This window comes from Electrophorus electricus, chromosome 4 (assembly GCF_041902795.1).
Source record: "Electrophorus electricus isolate QZ-2024a chromosome 4, ASM4190279v1, whole genome shotgun sequence".
NCBI classification, from domain to species: domain Eukaryota; kingdom Metazoa; phylum Chordata; class Actinopteri; order Gymnotiformes; family Gymnotidae; genus Electrophorus; species Electrophorus electricus.
The window spans coordinates 24,802,937-24,823,518 of NC_137500.1; the positions used below are offsets into that span (position 1 = coordinate 24,802,937).

The 20,582-nt window shown below is 42.9% G+C and overlaps 1 protein-coding gene across 3 annotated transcripts in view; it reads right to left on the reverse strand.

The window, feature by feature from the left end:
* The window catches only part of abca1b (ATP-binding cassette, sub-family A (ABC1), member 1B), a 28,762-nt gene that overhangs the window by 6,898 nt on the left and 1,282 nt on the right, over positions 1-20,582 (reverse strand). For 2 of the 3 annotated variants that reach the window (XM_027016364.3, XM_027016363.3), the window contains 30 exons: positions 20,152-20,260; positions 18,858-18,951; positions 16,259-16,400; positions 15,975-16,093; positions 12,699-12,820; positions 12,084-12,275; positions 10,532-10,621; positions 8,118-8,358; positions 7,779-7,918; positions 7,483-7,599; positions 7,133-7,327; positions 6,586-6,791; positions 6,282-6,458; positions 5,747-5,969; positions 4,583-4,804; positions 3,849-4,167; positions 3,555-3,729; positions 3,305-3,436; positions 2,997-3,136; positions 2,765-2,902; positions 2,432-2,652; positions 2,243-2,318; positions 1,821-2,059; positions 1,626-1,677; positions 1,391-1,510; positions 1,104-1,252; positions 873-997; positions 667-765; positions 285-569; positions 33-171 (listed from right to left, as the gene is read on the reverse strand). In XM_027016364.3, the coding sequence (XP_026872165.3) occupies positions 33-171; positions 285-569; positions 667-765; positions 873-997; positions 1,104-1,252; positions 1,391-1,510; positions 1,626-1,677; positions 1,821-2,059; positions 2,243-2,318; positions 2,432-2,652; positions 2,765-2,902; positions 2,997-3,136; positions 3,305-3,436; positions 3,555-3,729; positions 3,849-4,167; positions 4,583-4,804; positions 5,747-5,969; positions 6,282-6,458; positions 6,586-6,791; positions 7,133-7,327; positions 7,483-7,599; positions 7,779-7,918; positions 8,118-8,358; positions 10,532-10,621; positions 12,084-12,275; positions 12,699-12,820; positions 15,975-16,093; positions 16,259-16,400; positions 18,858-18,951; positions 20,152-20,217 (4,755 nt within the window). In that variant the 5' untranslated portion in view covers positions 20,218-20,260. Of the gene's footprint in view, positions 1-32; positions 172-284; positions 570-666; positions 766-872; positions 998-1,103; positions 1,253-1,390; positions 1,511-1,625; positions 1,678-1,820; positions 2,060-2,242; positions 2,319-2,431; positions 2,653-2,764; positions 2,903-2,996; positions 3,137-3,304; positions 3,437-3,554; positions 3,730-3,848; positions 4,168-4,582; positions 4,805-5,746; positions 5,970-6,281; positions 6,459-6,585; positions 6,792-7,132; positions 7,328-7,482; positions 7,600-7,778; positions 7,919-8,117; positions 8,359-10,531; positions 10,622-12,083; positions 12,276-12,698; positions 12,821-15,974; positions 16,094-16,258; positions 16,445-18,857; positions 18,952-20,151; positions 20,261-20,582 lie in introns of those variants that run through there. The other variant, XM_081712876.1, reaches the window with a different exon arrangement.

Sequence of the window (20,582 nt, forward strand, 5' to 3'; positions counted from 1 at the left end):
GATTGACATGAGAACATGAATAATTATCTTACCTTTTTCAGGTGGAATATTTCCCTCACTCGAGAAATAGCATCATCAATCTCTTGAGCAGGTGGTAGCACCTGAGAGTTTCTAGCACCCAACGAGAAACCCCCGTATCTGAACTCATTTACCCAGACCTTGTTCTTTAAACTGTGTGTAAAAGAAGCAAAGGTAGCTGCATTATATCTTTACACAGGAACAATTAGAGAACAATGGTGATAATGTCTGATGATTAATCTCTTTCTCTTACAACTGAATAATACCTTTTGCCAATGATCTGGGCATACGTCTTCACAAGATAGTCGGAGATGTTTCTTCCAGTCAGGTTTTGAAGTGTGTCCCTCTCACTGATCATGATCTGTGGTGGCGGCAACCCCCCCGCACTGGCAGGGCATTCTGGGAGCATCCTCTTCTTGCCTTCACAGGTGCACTCACATGCTGGTGACGGGTTCTCTATGGTCCAGTTTTCCTTCCTGAAGACCTCAAGCACACTCTCTGAGATCTCTGGTGTGGACCAGTCCTCATCACCCATAGTGCATGGAGCATCTCTGCAAACATGGCCACGTGGGGTAAGACTAGTGCTCCTTGATATGTAGGGATTACTGATTATTAAGTTTACTAAGAGTTAAGCGTTGATTTACTTACGGTATTGGCTCGCCATCCATGCATCGTGTTCCAAAGCCGGGTGGTTCTAGCAGAGCAGCAAGTAATTTCTGTGTACTGGTGTCTTCAGGTGCATCATTGCTGTAATTCAAAGTGGAAAAAGGACTTATTTTTGAGTTTTAGGTTAATACAGGGATAGTTAGCATTAAAAGCACACTTGGTGTACCCCTGGACTAGGAAATAAGTACCTGAAAAAGGTGACTTGATCTTCATACATCCAAGGATGCAGAGTTAGACTGGGGTACTTTCCAAAGGGAGGAACAATAAGACTAAAGACCAGAGCAATGCACACAAAGACTGCAGGCAGAACAATCTGTAGAAATGAGCAGAAAACAGTCCATTTCTATCTGAAAGTCTTCAGGCACTGTTTAATCATTGACGATCTACACCATCAGATAACAGAGCTGTTCACGCTGTACCTGTGCGAAGAAGCCTTTCCTGGATCGGCGAGCATAGAGGAATCTTTTCCACAGCAAGGCTATGAACTGCTGTCTTGTCAGGCTCCAGCCTTGGACTTGATATGAGCCTTTACCATCAGAGCCATTCAAATAATCTGTCTCCCGGGGGTCTACAGAAGCAGAAACACACAAACAGTTTCTGAAAAGAGCTTTTGAACATTTAACTATGCTGTAGAAGATTGAAAAATAAGAACATATACTGTGTAGATGTGTAGATGAATCAGTGTGCTACTGTTTAGAAGCTTTACCTGGATCAGTTTCAGAATCATTGCAGTCCAAGTTGTCATCCTCAGTTAAGGGTTTGAGGCAGCTCTGGTGGTCAGCTCCAAAAGCGTGTTGTCTTCGTCTGCGGACTGGAAGCGTGCCATCTGGACGTGTGCAAACGGGGACATAGGATGAGTCCATCTTATTTATTCAAAGTGCTCCTCATTTTTTGTCAGTGTTCACAAACTGTAATCTGTCATTTCCAGGTTAAAGTCTTACCTGACATAATTTCAGTGTCAACCCCACTGTCTTCTGCCACTTTCAGGAAAATCTGCAATTTAGTTGTTTTTTTTTTTTTTAATCAAGAGTCATAAAACCCGAAAGTCCAATTAATTTACCAATCTCAACTCAATCTCAAATGTAGTGGGGTTTAAATATATATCGTTTCACAGGAATGTGAGACCGGTGATGTACCTCTTCAAGTGTAGTATCAGAAACACCATAGCTAGAGATGCCCAAATCAGCAAGGCGGTCATCCATGTCATGGAAGAGTTCAACAAAAGCGCCGTCTTTGGCGGATTCGTAGGGCAGGATGTAGGTGATCTCATGGCCCAGGTCCTCCACCATGCGTGCATTCGGGACATGTTTTACGATCAGACCCGAGATAAGAGAGACGTCTGCAGGAACCACAGGGGGGTCGGCCCATGAAGAGCCTGCAGGGGAATGCAGAAGCAGGTGCACATTGGGGTTAGTAGTGAATACATTTAAAATGCAGATGTTACATTTTGTTCGACACATTCTCTCTTCCAGGCAGCTTTTTCCAGATAGAGATTAAGTACAGTTTTAAAAAGATTTTTCCACTACTCCTATAAGGTAGTGAAAATGATGAGGCATACCAGTAGCTGTGGCAGCATCGCTCTCATGGTCACTGCCCAGACCAGCATCCGAACTACTCTCTGAGCCATCATCATCCTGAAAGAGATGATTCAGTCAGTGTTAGAATTCTGTCACTTTTCCTAGAAGATTTTAGAAATCATTTGTAAAAGGAAAAAAAGGTTTCAGCGACAGGGGGATTAACTTCTCACCTTTTTGGCAAAAGACACAGTGCTACTGGAGTTCCTACAAGAGCTAAGAGAAGCTTCTGGTTCTTTTTTGACCAGGGTCAAGTAGTATCCAGTTCCCAGATGAGTCTTCAGGAAGAGAGAGGAGCCCACACAGCACAGCTTGCCATGGGAGATGATGGCAATACGGTCGGCCAGTATGTCTGCCTCATCCATGTGGTGAGTGGAGAGGATGATGGTTCGGCCTACAGGAGAAAACAGCGTAGTGCTAAACAGTTCATTTTTGAGAAATAGTTCACAGCTAATGACACAGCTATTGTTATACTTTAACTGAAAGCAGAGTTGACAAGACAATACCTGCCCGGTATTTCAGCAGAAGGTCCCAGATGCCTCTACGGGCATAAGGGTCCACACCAGCAGTTGGTTCGTCCAGAATCACTACCTTTGACCCTCCAACAAAGGCAAGGGCCACTGAAAGCTTCCGCTGCATGCCACCTTTAAAAGGGCAAACATCATTGGCACTCAGCATGTAGTTGATCTCAAACTTGCCACTGCTGACTTTAGAAGTTACAAGATCCGTCCTGCTCACCGGAGAGCTGACTTGTCCTGGACCTGCGTTTGTGTGGCAGTCCGGTGTCAAACAGAATCTGATCCATCTCAGCCTTCACCTCCTCTTCAGATAGGCCTTTGAGTCGTGCATAGAACCAGACGTGCTCTTCCACCGTCAGCCTGAACCCACAACATATCCAACCATGAACTTCCACGCCTGTGATTCCTTTTAAACAAAGCCATGCCAAAATCTCTTCCACTATTTAAATGCAGCTGGGAATAATTTTAACCACAGCTAAATGTAACTGATTAAAAAAACTAGGCCTGGCATATATGAAGGGCACGTACATGCTGAAGAGGACATTGTGCTGAGGGCAGACTCCCAGACTCTGTCGGATGGCACTGAGCTCTGAACGGATGTCTTTGCCCATGATATAGGCTGTGCCAGAGGTGGGTGGAAAGAGGCCAGTCAAAATGGACCTGAAACATCCAATGAACATGATCTGTCAGACTCTTTTAGCAGTTCTTGGTTTTCCTGGTGGGAACAAGGAAAAGGTATAAAGGTCTGCTGTTTGCTACTCATTCATCAGCTGCTTACATGGTGGTGGTTTTCCCTGCTCCATTGTGACCCAGGAAGGAGGTGATCTGACCCTCATAGAAGCCCAGCGTCAGGTCATCCACAGCCAGCTTTTTACCATTCCGATAGACCTTCACCAGGTTCTCAATGAACACTCCAAGCTCTAGGTGTGTGGGCTCTTCCTCAATGCACACAGCTTCAAAGCAACAAAGACCATTACCTCACTGAGTACTGGTAGGAGAATGCTATTTTTAATTTTTCTTATCCTTATTTATTTACAGTCCTGTTGTGAAAATGAAAAGCAGGCACTCTCACCTCCGGCATTTGCCTTCCTTCCCTGTACCGTAGGTGTCCGCTTTTGATCTCCTTCTCCAAGCCAGTAAGACTTGGTAAGTGGGAAGTACCACGGTCTCGGAATGCCGTACTGACCAGGGAACACAGCCTCTATGTACCAGGTCATGAGCCCGTAGATGAAGGCGTCGAAATACATGAGGATGATGGAAGTGGTGAGGCTGTAGTCGTCGCCCTGCGTGGGGCTAGAGATGAGGTTGTTCCACTGGACTCCAACTCCCTGCTCCTCAAACAGGGCAAAGTACTCGCACCCGAAGCCAAACGCCACCGGAGACAGCAGGCTCTGTGGAGGCAACCATGTGTGAGTAGGGATAAGTGTTGTTTTATAGTTGACCTGCACCCAGAAATACCAACATGGCAAATGCTAAATGGAAGCACATGATCTCATAACCATGGCTAACAGGAACACAGCCATTTTCAACTTCTGCTATTAATGTGTGTGGGAAGGTGGTTGTAGCATACAAGGAGTCACACAATCAGAAAGTCATAGGACAGAAATACATATCTTGTATTCATGTCCATATATTCATCTATAATTATCCTGAGTGCCAGCTATCCGGTGGCAATCTGTACAAATACAGCAGCAGTAACCTCTGGTGCAGATAAAGATAAGCAGGCACTACCATGCCAGTGATCGACACGAGGCCGCACCTGCACTTTGCTTTAGAGGCCATGCAGGCAGGGATTGTAAAACTCACAGCGGTGACTTTGGCAGCCAGGCCCACATAGTCCTCCCAAGCCACACACAGCACGTAGGGCAGGTAGAGGGTGAAGTAGATGATCCCTCCACATGCAGCAGCCAGGTTAGCGCGCGAGAACGCTGTGCTGATAAGGAAACACTGCATGATGGTGACCACAGCGGAGGAGCCCAGGAAAAGGAAGATCACGCCGGGGTCACTATGCGGCAGCAGGTTCCCCAGCTACAGAGAGAAGGGGGGGGGGGGAAACCCACCAAATGACTAAAACAAAAACAATACGTTACTAGTTCTCTTTCATAGTATTGCTAGGAGATTGTGCACTACAAAAGTTTAAGAAACCTTCGTTCCTTGTAATTAAATAACCACAGGATTTCCTGTTTATAGCTTACAGTGAATTTCGATTCATGTTACTCGGTTCAGCAATTACATGACACTAGACCCAGATACTGAAACTGAGATTAATAAGAAATCAGCAATATCAGTTTATGTTCGTCTTACATCTGTCTGTCAGTGCTTGGCTCCCGGGTACTGCGAGACTGAACTAGATTTAGGTCTATAATAGTAATGTAATTAGATGAGGTGATAGCCCAGAGCTAAGATAATTACCCTTTACACAATAATTTTATGATTATGACAGGGCTTATATTTATTCCCTATTTCCCAGTGATCCATATTTATTTTGGTAATTCTATAATACATATAATATAATAATTAAGTTTAATATCTATAATAATTAACTAAAACAGTTTGTATATGAGTACTCATTTGGTCAGAGCACTTGAAGTTGATTTACCACAAAACATGACTTCATTTATAATATCTGTTAAATATAGCTGAAGTGCTTTCTATATCACTGTATAAAAAGATGATTCTGAAACTAGACGATGAACCATAATCACACATGTTGGTTACTATTAAAACCATATCCAATTTTAGCTGAAAACATTTACGGCATTTAGCTGACACTTTTATCCAAAGCGACTTACGATTATGACTGAACGCCGGGTCCCCAACAATGGCAACTTGGCAGTGGTGGGGCTTGAACCAGCAACCTTCTGATTATAAAATTTTACCTGCATCTCCATCATATGTAGTCCCTATGTAATTTAGCATGTAGTAAACAGAAGTGCATAAATGGTGGTGAAGTCCTTGTACGGACGTTACCTTGAGAAGAAGCACCAGTAGTCCAGCACTCATGAGGAGAGGGATAAGGCTGCTGATAAACCAGCTGAACCACAGGATACCGTTGTCCAATCCCATAATCCTCATGGTCTCCTTGAGGCGGGCCTCCTTCTCGTATACCACACTCTTTATGATGATGGCCACGGAGTACATCCAGGCAAGGGTCATGAAGAGAGGCATGGAGCGGCTCATCACCCGTAAGAAGCTGTGGAGGGAAAAATGTACATTTATGGTATTTAGCTGAAGCTTTTTTTTTATATCCAAAGAGACTTACAATTATGATAGAACACAACATGGGCAACGGGCCTTGCTCAGGGGCCCAACAGTGGCAGTTTGGTGGTTGTGGGGCTTGAACTGTCATCCTTCTTATTACTAGTCAAGTACCTCATCCACTGAGCTACTGCTGCACTTTGAATAGTTGCTTTACAGATGTCACCACAACAATACACCGTTACAATAAAAGGGCACAGTTGTAATGTCAAGGCTCACGACTGTCCAGGAAAGGAGATATACGTACATGTCGTCGACGTAACATGGGTATGGCATCTGCTGGATGTAGACCCCCGTCTTCTCTTTGGAGCCTGTGAGGGCTCTAATGATGCTGTGCTCTATGACATCTTGGAGGTAAGAGAAGCCGCCCCAAACGTAGCGTAGGTCCTCAAATGGGTCTGCTCTGGGGCCAGGGTCCCAGTACCTGAATCAATGGGGGAAAAAATAATCAGTGTTTGTCTGACATATGTCAGTGCTATTCCACCAACAGCTGGGTAATGTCAATTACTGAGTCATTTAAACGCTTAATAAACAGGCAAATATGGACATACGCATCCTTAATTTTGTTGGTGCGCTCCACATTATCGATGTCCATGCGGATTTTGAAGCTGACGTGGGGCGGAAGCTCAGAACTACTTGTGTTAATGTCAGGGAACACAATTCCAGCCCAGAACTTCCTGTTAGCCAGGAGACTGAGAGACTCATTTACTAACTTTTCCTCTGTGCTCACTGGTTCCAGTTTATCCAGGTTTACACACTGCAGACACAAACAGACCAAGATTCAGTCTTGTAGTTTCCACTAATCACCACATTATTCACTGATAACTGAGAGGAAGATTCTCAAGTTACACAAAAGATTTCTGCTTGCTGCTTTGCTTTCATTTCTCCTTTCTATCCACACCATTTGTCAACTGTCAACTGACAGAGCTAAATTGTGTCTGTGGGTGTGTTTGCGTGTGTATGTGTGTGTCTGATGCTTGCATGTTTGTGGGTTTGTGAGGGAGAAACAGGCAAACATTGTGATGTGTATACATATGTGGTGGAAACAATCACTGTGGGTTATCGAGGACAGAAAGAGGTAGAGGGATAGAAGCTAACCTCCATGAAGCGTGATATGCTCATAATGGCCTGGTCTGTCTCATTGAAGACATCTCTCCACGTGAACACTGTCCCAGGTGGACGTGTGTCCTCTGATTGCTTAGACAGGAAATTGATAACATCCTGCACACTCCACTGGGTTCCTGTTAGCTGAGCACTGAAGAAAGTGGCTGTGATATTGTCTTGAAGCAATGTCTGTGAACAAAACAGAGCAGTCACATCTTACAACCCATTACACAGACTAAACACTGGCGGTTGTGTCTGGTTACTGTGTATAACTACAATTCTAGAGATAAGCAGGTGCTGTGCTTGCCACAAGAGGACAGTAATGAGCAAAAGGCCCATCATACCCGCAAAAGAGCCATCTCCGCACCGTTCTCCATGAAGTTCCAGACTTTGGGCCTGGTCTCCTCCCACATTCCACCTAGATCTCTAAGGACACCCAACTCCTGAAACGTCCTGTTAACCTAAAACACATAATGCGAAGAAATATGCCTAATCCTTGAGATTTAAAACCGTGAGTGAAGGGAGAATATCTCACAATAACAGTGATGATCTGGTTTAGCATTATCTGGTTTAGCTAAGATGTATACAGGGACAGGCCAATGAGGATGGACGTTGTGCTCAGTGAGTTCAGCTTGCTTGCCTCTTGGATGATGATCTGTGTGGCAGGGGTGTGAGGAGTGTACAGGATCTTGCCCATTAGAAGAGGCTTAAGAGCCCTCCAGATCATGCGGGAGACGGGGCTGGTCTCCATGTTCTTCATAAGGTTGTTACAGTAGGGAGCTGCAAAGTTAGTAGGGAACATGGATTTTCCACTCTGGCTCATGACAATAAATATGTGAAGTGGATTCATATTCAGCATGTATAATAAAAAATACAGTATAACCTGATTAAAGAATCTGCCATTTATATAAATCCCAGTGAACACACTGAGGTGGGAAAATGATGCAGAACAAGGAGACATCTAGCAGAGGAAGCTTACTGGTTGTGTTGTCATAGAGTGAAACAGGCTCGTCGTTGCTGCTGTTGTAGTTGCCGAACAGGGCTTTGTAATTGTTATCCTCGTACCAGTTAAGGGACTTGATCTTAAGCCCGCCTCCTTCAGGGTGGCCACACACTATTCGGGACACGGCCTGGTACATCTGACTGGGTGAACCAGTTGCATTGTGGGTCAGGAAGAGGATCTCATTCCGCAAGTCACTCCAGCTCCGCATACTAGTCAGCTGAGGGAGGATTGGAGATGTTACATGCCTGTAGCACACCGACAACAGCAAACAAACTGAAACAAACTGTAGCAGCTCTGCAATGTTCAACAAAATCGCACCATGCTCTCATCAGACTATGGGTCTGCCCTGTAACAACAATTAACGTTTAGGGTTTTTATGTATGCATTGTGAAATGAAAGATAAATCCTTTGAAAGTAGATGGCCAAATGGTAGGGACTATTAACTTTGTATATACCATGCTAGTGAGAATCGCATTTGTCGCATTTGTCCAGATTCCAGTGCTCTCTTGTTGTTGTATGCCTCATGCACAATTACTTATCCGAGGGAGTGACAGCCCCGAGGAGATGTCCAAAGGAACAGTATTCAGCCATGTAAACAAACAGCCTTGACAGGCTTGCTCTTCCAAGGGATAAGTGCAGGCACAAACAGTATGTGCTCAGATACAAAACAAGGGACATTCAAAACAAATCTTGGATCTGCCCAGAGAAAGGAGAACCAGACACACTCTGTCCTAGCTCTAAACATTGCCTCATTCACGTTATCCTGTGTTTTCCCTACAAATCCATGAGTCAACAGGAACTTGAATCACAAGTGAAGCCAAGTGACTGGCAGCCATTGCCGTTAACGCTCAGCGAGGTGTGGTGCATGACCCAGGAGGCTTTGGCCCTGCCTGCGCTCTGAAGTGTTAGCTCTGAAGTGTTAGCTCTGAAGTGAGTCATTCTGCCAAATTGGCGCAGGCGGCGCGTCACATGCTTCCAGTCTTGTGTAACAGCACACTGACCAAAGAGAGCACGCAGAGGCCTCAAAGGAGAGAGAGATGGAGCACAGTTTGGGGAAACAGCTGCTACGCTGACCCAGGACAAGAGAGACTTACCAAATGCACTCAGACACCGATGTAGAGAAAATAGGATATGGCGAAAAAGACCCTTGGTTGTCTGCTGAAGACTACGAAGCCATGGAATGAATATTTAGGTCAAGAACATGAGGCTGCTTTAAATTCCAGTGGAGAATTCTGCTCAATTCAGTACTAAGCCAGGCAGCATAAGGACATGGAAAAGGTTACTGTGGTACACGTGGGCCTGCTTGTGTACACTGCCTAGTCTTGTGGATTAATCCTGAGCCACAGGGAAAGGCTGTGTTAATACCTATTGTTTGTTTATACTTTATCCCTAGAGATCTAGGAGGGAGGACTGACAGAAAAGCATTTGTTTCAGCATGCAGCTAACAGTCTTTCAACTAACTAAATCAAATGTCTGCTTTAGTTTGTGTACATGTCGACTACTAGAAATTCGGTTCCCGAGGTCCTCTCTCTCTTTCTCTCACTTTATCGAGCTCTCTCTCCATTTCTTCCTCTCCTTATGCTTGTTCAGCTGTACCTGGCTGTACATCCGTCCAGCTGAGAGTTAAAACAACCCCCCACCACACACTCCTCCCACTGTCCCCACTAGAGCCACAGTGGGACTCACAGCCACATCCTGGCACAATGCGACACTTTTTCTGCTGTGTCCAGCCCCTCGCTATTATAGAGTAACTCGCACTCTTCTAGATTAAGCAAAAATAGTTATTTTTCTGCAACATGTTTCTAGATTAAACCAAGAGTTCTTTTTCTAAGGTCTATAACTAGTGATACCTAAATAACAACAAACAGAATATACTACAATGCTATAAAGGACTAAAATGGTCTGGAGACTTAAACAATCTAAAGGTTGTGCTCTTTGTAGATTCAGAGAAGAAACTGCCGACCATAAAACTTCAAAGGGACGGAGACGAGGATGAAAAACGTGCATTGTGGAACATTCTATGGAAAAATGGTGGTGGGGCCACAAACACAAGCAGGAAAGGCCTCCACTGAGGTTTATCCCATACATCTGACACTTGGTGTAGGTCTGGGGCCAAAGCACGTTATTGTTTGTAGTCAGGGAGAGGGAACTGAGCCTTTTGTCAAGTCAAGGCTGTTTACTAGCTCCTGATACTTGGTGAAACAAAACAGCGCTCAGTCATCCATGTAAATGTGTTTTCTATCTCAGAGGCACACTTTAAATGTTTTATAATAAGCTTTATGTAAGACACTGCACATTGGCGCTCTCTGTACTACCTACAGTGGAGTTTCCCACCTGAGAGCACAGTGCATGCGCCACCACACGCTGCAGCAGGGTCGCATGAGGCCTACCTCTACAGCCAGGGAACCGAGGTTTTCCAGAAGCTTGTCTGTCGCCTTGGCGACCTGATGGGCATGGGGGTTTTCAGATTTTGCATCTGTCTGTGAAAGACAGAAAGACAGAAAAGGAAAGAGTGAAGAGTTTAATCATGAGCTTATGTATCCAGCTCTAACACACAAACAATGTGTTGGTTACAACAGTGCCCGTGACATGCTACATTCAGATTTAGTCAAAGATACAGCAAGGGTCCATAACCAGGTTGGGAGTTAACACACACACACACACACACACACACACACACACACACACACACGCACGCACAAGTACAACTTCCTGACACAAGCTAAATGTCTCTGAACCATGCTCAATGTTTCTGTGTGTGGGGAAATTGTGTTCATATAGGGAACATTACTATATACAATTTGCTTTTGTTTGTAGGTTACATTTTTTGTCTTAGCTACTGCTTGAAAGTATAATATATTTCAGTGTGAATGTACTAGCTATCTAATTTATGTGCCTGTAAAATGAGATTTAAGATAATACATCAGTGACCCAATTCATTCCATGAGTAGGTGGCAAAATGTAATAAAACTAGAAATGTTGTGTAACACAGCCCTCAAGCCATTCAGTATATAAGCGCACGTAACTGTTAATGTGCTTTTCCTGTGAGAGAAATATTATGTCAGAATCCCTTTGCTGAGTCTCAGTAGTTTTCTACTGTACACATTGAATGAGACTACATGATATGGTCATGGGCCCTGACAAAGCAGCATTAAACAAAGACAAAAGAAGGCCGAGCGCTCGTGATTTCCAGCTGTATCTCCAGGCTATGTGTTCAGGTGTGTGCGGAGTGCAAGCCAAAACAGGCACTCTTCGTCTTCTGCAAAGTTCACGCCCTTTCATCCCCCTCTCTCTCTCTCACGCTCTCTCACATCCTCTCTCTTGCTACATCTCTCCCTCTTTCTTATTGACCTAGTCTTTGTTTGCTTCCCTTAAAAGTGCACATTGATGTTTGAGTCACCTGGAATGGCTTCTTGGAGAAGAAGGGCAGCGATAGTCAATGAGGTGTGAAGAGGAACATAATGTTTGCTGATAAGAGTAGACGATGACCTCTTCACCGCTATGTTTATTAACTCTTAAGTGTTAATAGTCTTGTTTAAGTGTTCTCTCTATCACATAAAAACATATTCGAAGTTAACCGTTTTCTCCCTTCAGCGCCATATGCAGCCTTTTACCTTTTTGGACAAATCTCAGATTTCTTCAAACAAGTGAATTTCTTTCACACATAACTGGAAAGGCACCTAAAACCTCTGCTGGTAATTTTAGCCTCATTGAAAAGAAAAGGCTTCCAGGATGCTAGAATACACCATTTACCTCAACAAAGCCAACAAGCCACCATGGACTGATACACCCCAAATCTATTGTTAATATAAAGGTGTATAAAATAGTCAACTTAAGCAGTGTTTTGGAGAGAATAAATCAAACAAAAAAAAAAAAAGGTTAAAAAAGATCAGTTTTATATGGCAAGGTTACTCAACAAAAATGTTACTTTTATTTATTTACCCTTATAGGCTTAAAGAGGTCCAGGTTGGCCATGAAGTGTTTTTCGGCCTGGTTCAGCCAGGATTTCGACGAGCTGCAGATGATGTCCTGTGTGAGTCTGGCTGCCTTTATGTTCGGGATAGTCACAAAGTCTTCCAAGATGGAGGTGTTGCACATGTCTCTCAGGTGTACCCCAAAACCTTTCATTAGCACCTGGGGCACCCCAATAAGGGCGGAGTGACATGAAAGAGGAAAAGGTTAGGGTTGAGAGTAAGCCCATGTGATGCTGAAGTGAAAGGTGAACAGAGCTGGAAATATGTGGGCATGGACCTCTGTGAAGTCTGACCTCTTCTGTTCATCGTGTCAGACAATATGAAAAATTGTGATGTGAGATTCCTTTCCATAGCTGATTTTTGAGAAGAAATTACCACCGGCCTGGATTACTTAATAGCAACGGGACTTTGAGCATGTGCTTCATTTACAATTTACTGTAAGATGTGCTTTACTAAGAGTGACACGAACATTATCTGACATTAATTGTCCTGGTCAAAGTATTTGCTGAGTAGTGACAGTATGCATTGTAGATAAAGTGATTGAGGCATCTCAAGCTATCAAATGAATTCTTTCACTGCTTACCTTTTCTAGGTTCACCTCTGCCTTCAGAATGTCCTGCACTGCAGTCTCTGGGATGGACGCATTTTTAATGAGGAATGCAGACAAGGTCTCGTTCTCATTTAGGAAGTCTTTAAGCTTGAAACCTGAGGTGAAGAAATACACCTTTAATACCTGCTCTGACAAATCCCTCATAAAAGTCTTATTTATCATTCTCCCATAATTTGCCCGGATGTTAATTCCCAACATATCCACCCACTTATTTTAAGATAAATTCAGGAAAATCTAATGCCCTTTTCCATCATTTCTCTTTCATCAGCATTCCTACCACGTCCCCTAAGCCTGTTATTGTACATGTGCTCACTTGCTGAAGGCTCAGGTGTTTCTTGAAGGGAAGGTCCATTGTGTGCTCCCCTGCGTTCTGGATTATGTTTCATTTATTTTCTAAAGTTTGTGTACAAGCCTGAGCAGGCAAGGCTCTGTGGTATGTCAAATACGTGGGCAGTCTCACAGGTTCACTGCCTCCACCATGAACTCTGCTGAGCCTTAGCATGGCCTACAATTGACTGCCATTTTAAAATGTTTACAATGTGTGTTTTCCTGAATGCTGCCATTTAAAAGATGTTATGTACAATTTTAAAAATACATATATTTTTAAATATATTTTTAAAGTGATTTTAATTTTTTTTAAAACAGGGTTATTTGATCTTGAATCAAATCCTCTGTGATGAGGACACTCCACAGAGTCCTTTCAAAATGGCACATAGGTATTCAAAATATAAGCAAAGCCATCAAGACAGGACACCACAACTGTTTCAATATAATATTCCAACATACACTGTAATAAAAAGCAAAACTATATTTTTAGAAAGCTCATATTCCTACAGTAGACCAATGGCTAAGGATAAATGCCCCAGCCCTAAGGCCACAGATATGACACCAAGGCCTGCACAGAAAAGTGTGACCATTTACACTCTGCCCTACAAAACCCTGATGACACTATAGCAGCAGGACTGTCTATTTCCCATTCCACTGTCTGCCTCTCAGGGGAACCATCATGGGAAGTGTATCCACTATGCACTCTGAGGCAGGAGGGCAGAATCTCTGGGATGTGACAGATTCCTGAACTGTTAAAGTCTTTTGCCAACTGAAACCACTCCAAAGGAAAAACCAGAATAAAGGGGTAAGGCTAGAGAAGACTGTGGAATCAATGTGAAAGTGCACAGATCCCCAATACCAATCAGAAAGACAAAATTCATAGATTCTAATGTCGCTACTTAATATGTGGCTCCACTTCAACAACCTCCTGAAAAGTGGACCCTTAAGTAATTTAACAGCACAGTAATTAATTTAACAGTAATTTAACAGCAAGGGATGGCCTTGTTTAGGTTGGCATCAAAAACCCAGCACAGTCACAGTTTACCAATCATACACAAGCCTAGGTACTCAGACAACAAATAATGTAATATGCATGTGACGCCAAAACCCTTTTGGGTTTGATATCAAACTTTGAATAAATTTAACCATAATGAAAAATAAATTTAACTATAATGAAAAATCCGAATAAATAAAAATCCTCACAAAAATCTAGCCAGTTGTATGTTGCTTATAATTAAGTGAAGATTCCACAGTGCTCACAGCTATGATCCCGGTGTGAATGAGTTTAAGCAAAACTGGCTAAACAGCTGAAGCCAATAATCACAAACCCCGTGCCCTACACTCCTTTAATGTGCTCCTCCATCTGGTTATAGGCATGAGAAAATAATAGAAAGACAAAAATGACTGTGATCTCAGCATGAGGAAACATAGAGAAGCTATACAATACCTGGAAAGCCACTTCAAAGCACCTGTGTTGTTTGCAGAGAGGCAGAGATTTATTTTTGAAATGTGAGTTGATCAGGCGACATTACTAGACCTTTTTCCTAGACAGTTTGTGACAGATCATTGTCCCTAGTCTCCCTGCTCTTGTCTCAAATTTGTCTCAAGCCCCTGAGCTGATCACTCCTCACTGGGCAGTTTGAATGCACCAAAATGTGCACATTTTTGTAACTCAGAATGTGCCATTGTACAGGAGCGAGGGGTAAAGCGATAAACGGAGAGATAGAGCTGGTAAACAGGTGGGATCATCCTTGGAGGAGCGGCGGTTTATCAGTAGTGTAAACGTGTAATTCTGAAACTCTGGTATGCAAGCATGAGCATTAGTGTAGAAGACCAAACCTGCTCATACTGTAACAAATATGAGCATTAGTGTAGAGGACCAAACCTGGTCATAGTATAACAAGTATGAGCATTAGTGTAGAGGACCAAACCTGGTCATAGTATAACAAGCATGAGCATTAGTGTAGTGGACCAAACCTGGTCATACTGTAACAAGCATGAGCATTAATGTAGTGGACCAAACCTGGTCATACTGTAACAAGCATGAGCTTTAGTGTAGTGGACCAAACCCAGTCATACTATAACAAGCATGAGCATTAGTGTAGTCTGTGGACCAATCCCAGTCATAGTGTAACAAGCATGAGCATTAGTGTAGTCTGTGGTCCTAACCCCGCCATACCGTAACAAGCATGCGTATAAGTGTGGTGCGTGGAACAAACTCATACCATATCAAGCATAAGCATTAGTGTGGTCTGTAGTCCAAACCCAGTCATACCATAACAAACGCCCACATGCCCCAAAGCCAGTTCCATAAACAACTACGTTAAGCAACCCCCCCCAAGTTTTATGAGGTGTAACCAGACTCGTTCACAACATATATGCAACATGTTGTGTCACTGTAACCAATATCATCATGGTACCTTACAGAGGTGATTACAGAGCACTCCACACAGTATGTGTGAGCACAGCTGCAAAGCTACAAAGGCAAATGTTACACTACTCAGCGGCTGGTGTGCTCGAGTGTAGTAAGGGGAAGACTGGTGTTACATGAGGACTGAATGAATGGTATGGGTATGGGTGTGGGTGGTGTGTGTGTGTGTGTGTGTGTGTGTGTGTGTGTGTGTCCATATATGTGCGTTTATCTTCCGCCTAGGCTCACCCACTCAAACCTCTCACTGGCTTGTCTCAGCTTGCCCCAAAAAACTGAACTGCCACTCAGTCGCCTTACATCCTCACTCAGTGGAAAATTTCATTCTACACAAAGGATTCTCTTCAGCCCCTCACAAGTGCACGTAGATACAGTATAAATACAAATCCCCCTTACGTTGCCTGTGTAAAGTAAGGGGATTAATCCCTGAGGCTACAAGGCAGTCAGTGCAGGTTATTTCAAAACGTTTTAAATTACACCCACTTTCATCTTACCTGATGTGTTAGTCTGCAGGGCTTTCACCGCACGTATTAACTCCTTAAACCCATCCAGACTTTTGTCATTTTGACTGTACAGTAGAATCTTCTTGGCATCGGAAAAAAGTCGTGATATTCTGAGAACGTGAAAGCAACACATCAATACAAGAATATGCCATTTTATTTTAATTTTATTATTACAATTATTCGGAGAATTGAATTAGCAGTCAAATGCAATTCAGACCGTTCCTGTTATTACTACTGGTCGGTTGTCATAAGCTTAAATTTGAGTTTAAACTTACATAGAATCATTGAAGTTTCCAACTATTCCTGGAGCTTCTCCGGGGGTAGGGTGGCGGAAGCAGGGATTGTTGGCATTGCAGACAATGCCCTGGATCCATGGCAGAGTGCCTGCTGAGGGCATGGCTTTGTTGGGAAAGTGACCTGGGACAGAGAGAGAAAGAAAGGAGACATAATTAACTGCCTCCCTGAAGAGTACAGAGTTCCCACAGTAAGAGAGACAGAAGGGAAAGTGGGAGCAGACAGTGAAAAGAGGTTCAATCCAGCCATTTAGATGAAGGGGTGCAAAAATCTACATCCTCGGGTCCTCAGTTTTCCAACAAATATTTCCAAGATCTTTCACTTCATTGTCATTGACTTGCATTGGTTAAAGGTCGTACAGAATAAGGTTAAGGGGGACTTAGGCTTTACCATTTTATCAGTCTCGGATCTACAGAGCAAGACATGGACATGATGTATAAGACAAGAAGAGTAAGATTTGTGAGCAGGCTGAGACACAGCTGTTTCGATGTTACAGAACATTAGTGCACCTGGAACAGCACAGCTCAGATAGCACCCATGTACCCTGTGATCGTCTTATCTGGGGGTCAGGGCAGAAGCCAGCTAGCATCAGCATCTTTGAATCTTTTCCCAGTGACGAAGCCTGCTGCCTAGAGTGACTTTATCAAGGGAGAGTGATTGCCTAAGCACAGCGCAGGACCTTTGGCCTAAAGCTGATGCCATTTTCCTTTGTGGTAACAGTTATTTGTGTGATGAGTCAAATAAGTAGGTCTGCTATCAGTCAACCTTAAGACTGCCAACTGGCCCATCACTAAGCACAGCACAGATAAGATAAGGCCAGAAGAGGTACAACATAGAATAAACAGAATAATCATGAATGCACCGCATACATTGAGCTGACAAATCACTAAATACACCTTACCAACGACCAGCTCTAAAATGTGTATTAACATTAAAATTAACATTAACTGGTTCACTTTGCATTCACAGTGCTTATGTTGATAGGTATGCTTTGTTTTGGTAGTTTTTGAGAGAGATAAAATTATTAAATCTTGGCCTACATGATTGATTACATTTTGTAACTGACCATTGTGTAAAGGGGAACTCGAACCGATCGTTCCTCTGAGTGGTTGCAACATGTCTAGACTCACATGGTGCATGATTCACAGCAGTAAAATACTGCAGTCTTCACCCAGACATACATCTCACGCAGAAATGAAATACATCAAGTGCTCCCGCCTACAACTGGGGCTCCGTAGAGACACGCCAAAATACAGAACTGTTTTGCAAAGAAGAGACTTTGTGGTCATCCTAATTTCAGAGAACCTGCATACTTTAGATGATTAAGTACTAACAGATGACTATTAAGGCAGTTGTGTAATATGATCTTATTTGCAATTGATTATATAGGTGCAATTCAAACTGACATAACTAATGGCCACATTCTCACGGTGAGGGCAAGTTTCATAAGTTATTACTGGACATCTTGAAATATGAACTGCTGTCCAATCAAAAGCAAGTGACCAGTTCAATGTAGCCATCCGATGCACCATTTCATGAGAATATAACACCACTACCTGAGTGTATAGCAGAAGATATAGTTCATGGAGTGTGTGCATTAGCATGTTATCTATACGTGCCACAGATAACATGCCAAAGAATCTGCAGGATCCTGAATATCTTTCACATATGGAACCTTGATAAGAAGATTAGAAGAGCAGTGAGACCACATAAAAAAGTAATAAAGGAATCTTTGCTGACATTAGCACCACAGGTGAGCACTACCTAACAAATTTACTGTGTCTAATAGCAAAGAACTGATGGGCCATTCATGAGCCTCAGAGTGAGGTCAATGGTGAAGCTTAACTTTCATTTGTTTATTTAGTTATTTTAAAGACATTGGTGGATATTGCATCTGCACTACAATGAATAAAATATCCTTACATACATTAGAATCAGTGGTCCTTGACATTACTGTACCTCTATTGTAGTCTAAGTTCTGATATTTCTTACTACTATATCTTAAGTGATCACATTTGGACTAGTCAATACGATATAACCGCCAAACAATGGTCACTTTGACCTTATGTGCCCTCTACATGAACCAGTAGGTACTGCTTCACTTTGATAGCATCAGTCCTATCAGAGCAGTCCTGCAAATTACATGTTGTTGTGACTGATAATGCTGGATATAACTGATAAGGATGCACCATAAATAAGTGGTGGCAAAAAAACCCTGGGAAATCTTGTCTAATATGCATTGTCTGTCTTCTACGAATTTAATCTATCTTTATATATTTTATTAACTGTTTAACCGTTTGCTGAATGGTTACATGACAAAACATGCCTGCCAATATGCTTACAGAGATCTTTTTGTGCAATTCATATGGAAGCCATTTTGCTTACCACTGTCACCACAGGAATTGGACGAGAAAACAGAAAATGAATGCTTACTCTGCATAAATGATGCAGGGCACCACCTACATTTCTGAAGAGAATGCTTGTCAGAATTCATTTATAAAGGTCTTCTTATGGTCTTTTTGTAGGGTTTTTTTTTTCTCTGCAGCACTTTTGCCACAAAAAGAAAATGTGTTTACTTACATTCATGTTGCTCATACGGAGGGTAGTACACTCTCACAGCAATCAAGATGAAGAAGATGAAAAGAGGCCACACTATCTCAATCAGAAGCTGGAGCTACACAGCAAGTGAGTAAAGAACGAGGGGAGGTAAAAAAACAGTCATCATTTTCACTGAAGTACAGACAGAGTAAGTCACACCTCCCCCATTCCCCTTCAAAGGTGAATGCTTGTCCCTTGCTAATAGAGCTTTCAGGAAAACAGACGCCTAGCCCGCACACCTCCTTGTGCCCAGACACAAGGGCTACTGCTCCACTCTAAAACCGTTTCCCAGTGCTCTCATTGACTGGCTCTTATTAGCAGCATACATTATTAACATGAGAAACCGTCGTCAAACGTATATCAATAATGCATTCTTAGATTATAGAAAGCATAAAGAGGGAGTGCTGAGCAGAGAAGTTTCATAAGGTCAAGCCACGTGATAGGTGACCACGTCTCAGAGTCTGGGCTTTTTGGGGTGAGTTTTATTTTTACACAAGTGTGAGCCATCTTGAATTTGGAAAGTCACACAGCACAACCACTGTTCAGAACATCACGCATTAAACCATATAAAAATTCTAAATGATGTGTTTACTCTCTAAGATATTTGATAAAAAAGTGGTTCGGTTGAAGTATCCTATAGGTAAGCCCTGGGAGTAGCAGAAAAAGGTAGGAGAACATCTACCCCATATGTCCGTCTGCAGCTTCTGATCTTGAACCTCTGCTCTTGAGAGAGTCTTACTGGCTGAACTCCCACTAAGACCTGACTCTGCTTCTCTTCTAATAACATGAGGATTTTTTTTTGATTCCTCAGACAGACAGACCAAACAACATTTACCTTCTATGCGATAATTTAACATGAAGAGTGGCAAAAGCCTCATTAAATGTTTGGTCATAAAAACAGTCTAAAATGGTTTTAGAAGTAAACAAATAAGTTAAGTCATTTGATGTGTGATATAATCTTATCAAAGATTATCCTCATCAAAGATCTTAATCAGTTCAGCTGAAAGGTAGGAAAAAATACCCACCACTCGAATCTAAAGAGCTGCTATACATTGACCCAGCAACAGAAAATTGATCATTTAATTATATCATTGTACATGCACTAACTCCTTGAATGTCTAGTTTTTAGTGTGGGTTCCAGTTTGATCTGTACCATCTCATTTCCTCTTCTGGCCCAGAGAAATGTTACATACAGGAAAGGATCTTTGTTCACAATAACAGTTTTCTAAGTCAAATGAAGGGGAGGGGAAGGTAAAGAAAGAGCTATCAGGCTTACTGTTTGTCGTCTTCTGTAAGTGAAGTTCTTCCACAACAGCAGGCCTAGCTGAGTGGAGACAGACATCTTCACTCAGATTCTCCGTCACCCCACTCTCTCCAGCTTGCAGCTGCAGTGGCACACAAGGAGAACAGGGAGTGTAAAAAGGGTGCCCAAGTGCAACCAGCACAGCAGCTCAAAAGTCCAGGACAAAGTGCAGCAGCCTATCTGAAGCCTTTCTGCTCATGTCTTTACGTCCCTCCTCTCCTGGACTGTCCTGTTGTGTCCTGCCCTGGCTTAGTTCAGAAACCCAGTCCTGCCCTCCCACAGCTCTTTATTGTAGCTGCAGGTTTGATTCTGTCAAGAATTTCACAGCTCTGGGTCCCAGCCCAGAGCTACCAGGTATGACAGGTAACTGCTTTTTTGATCAAAGAGTTCCATCTAAAAGGCTG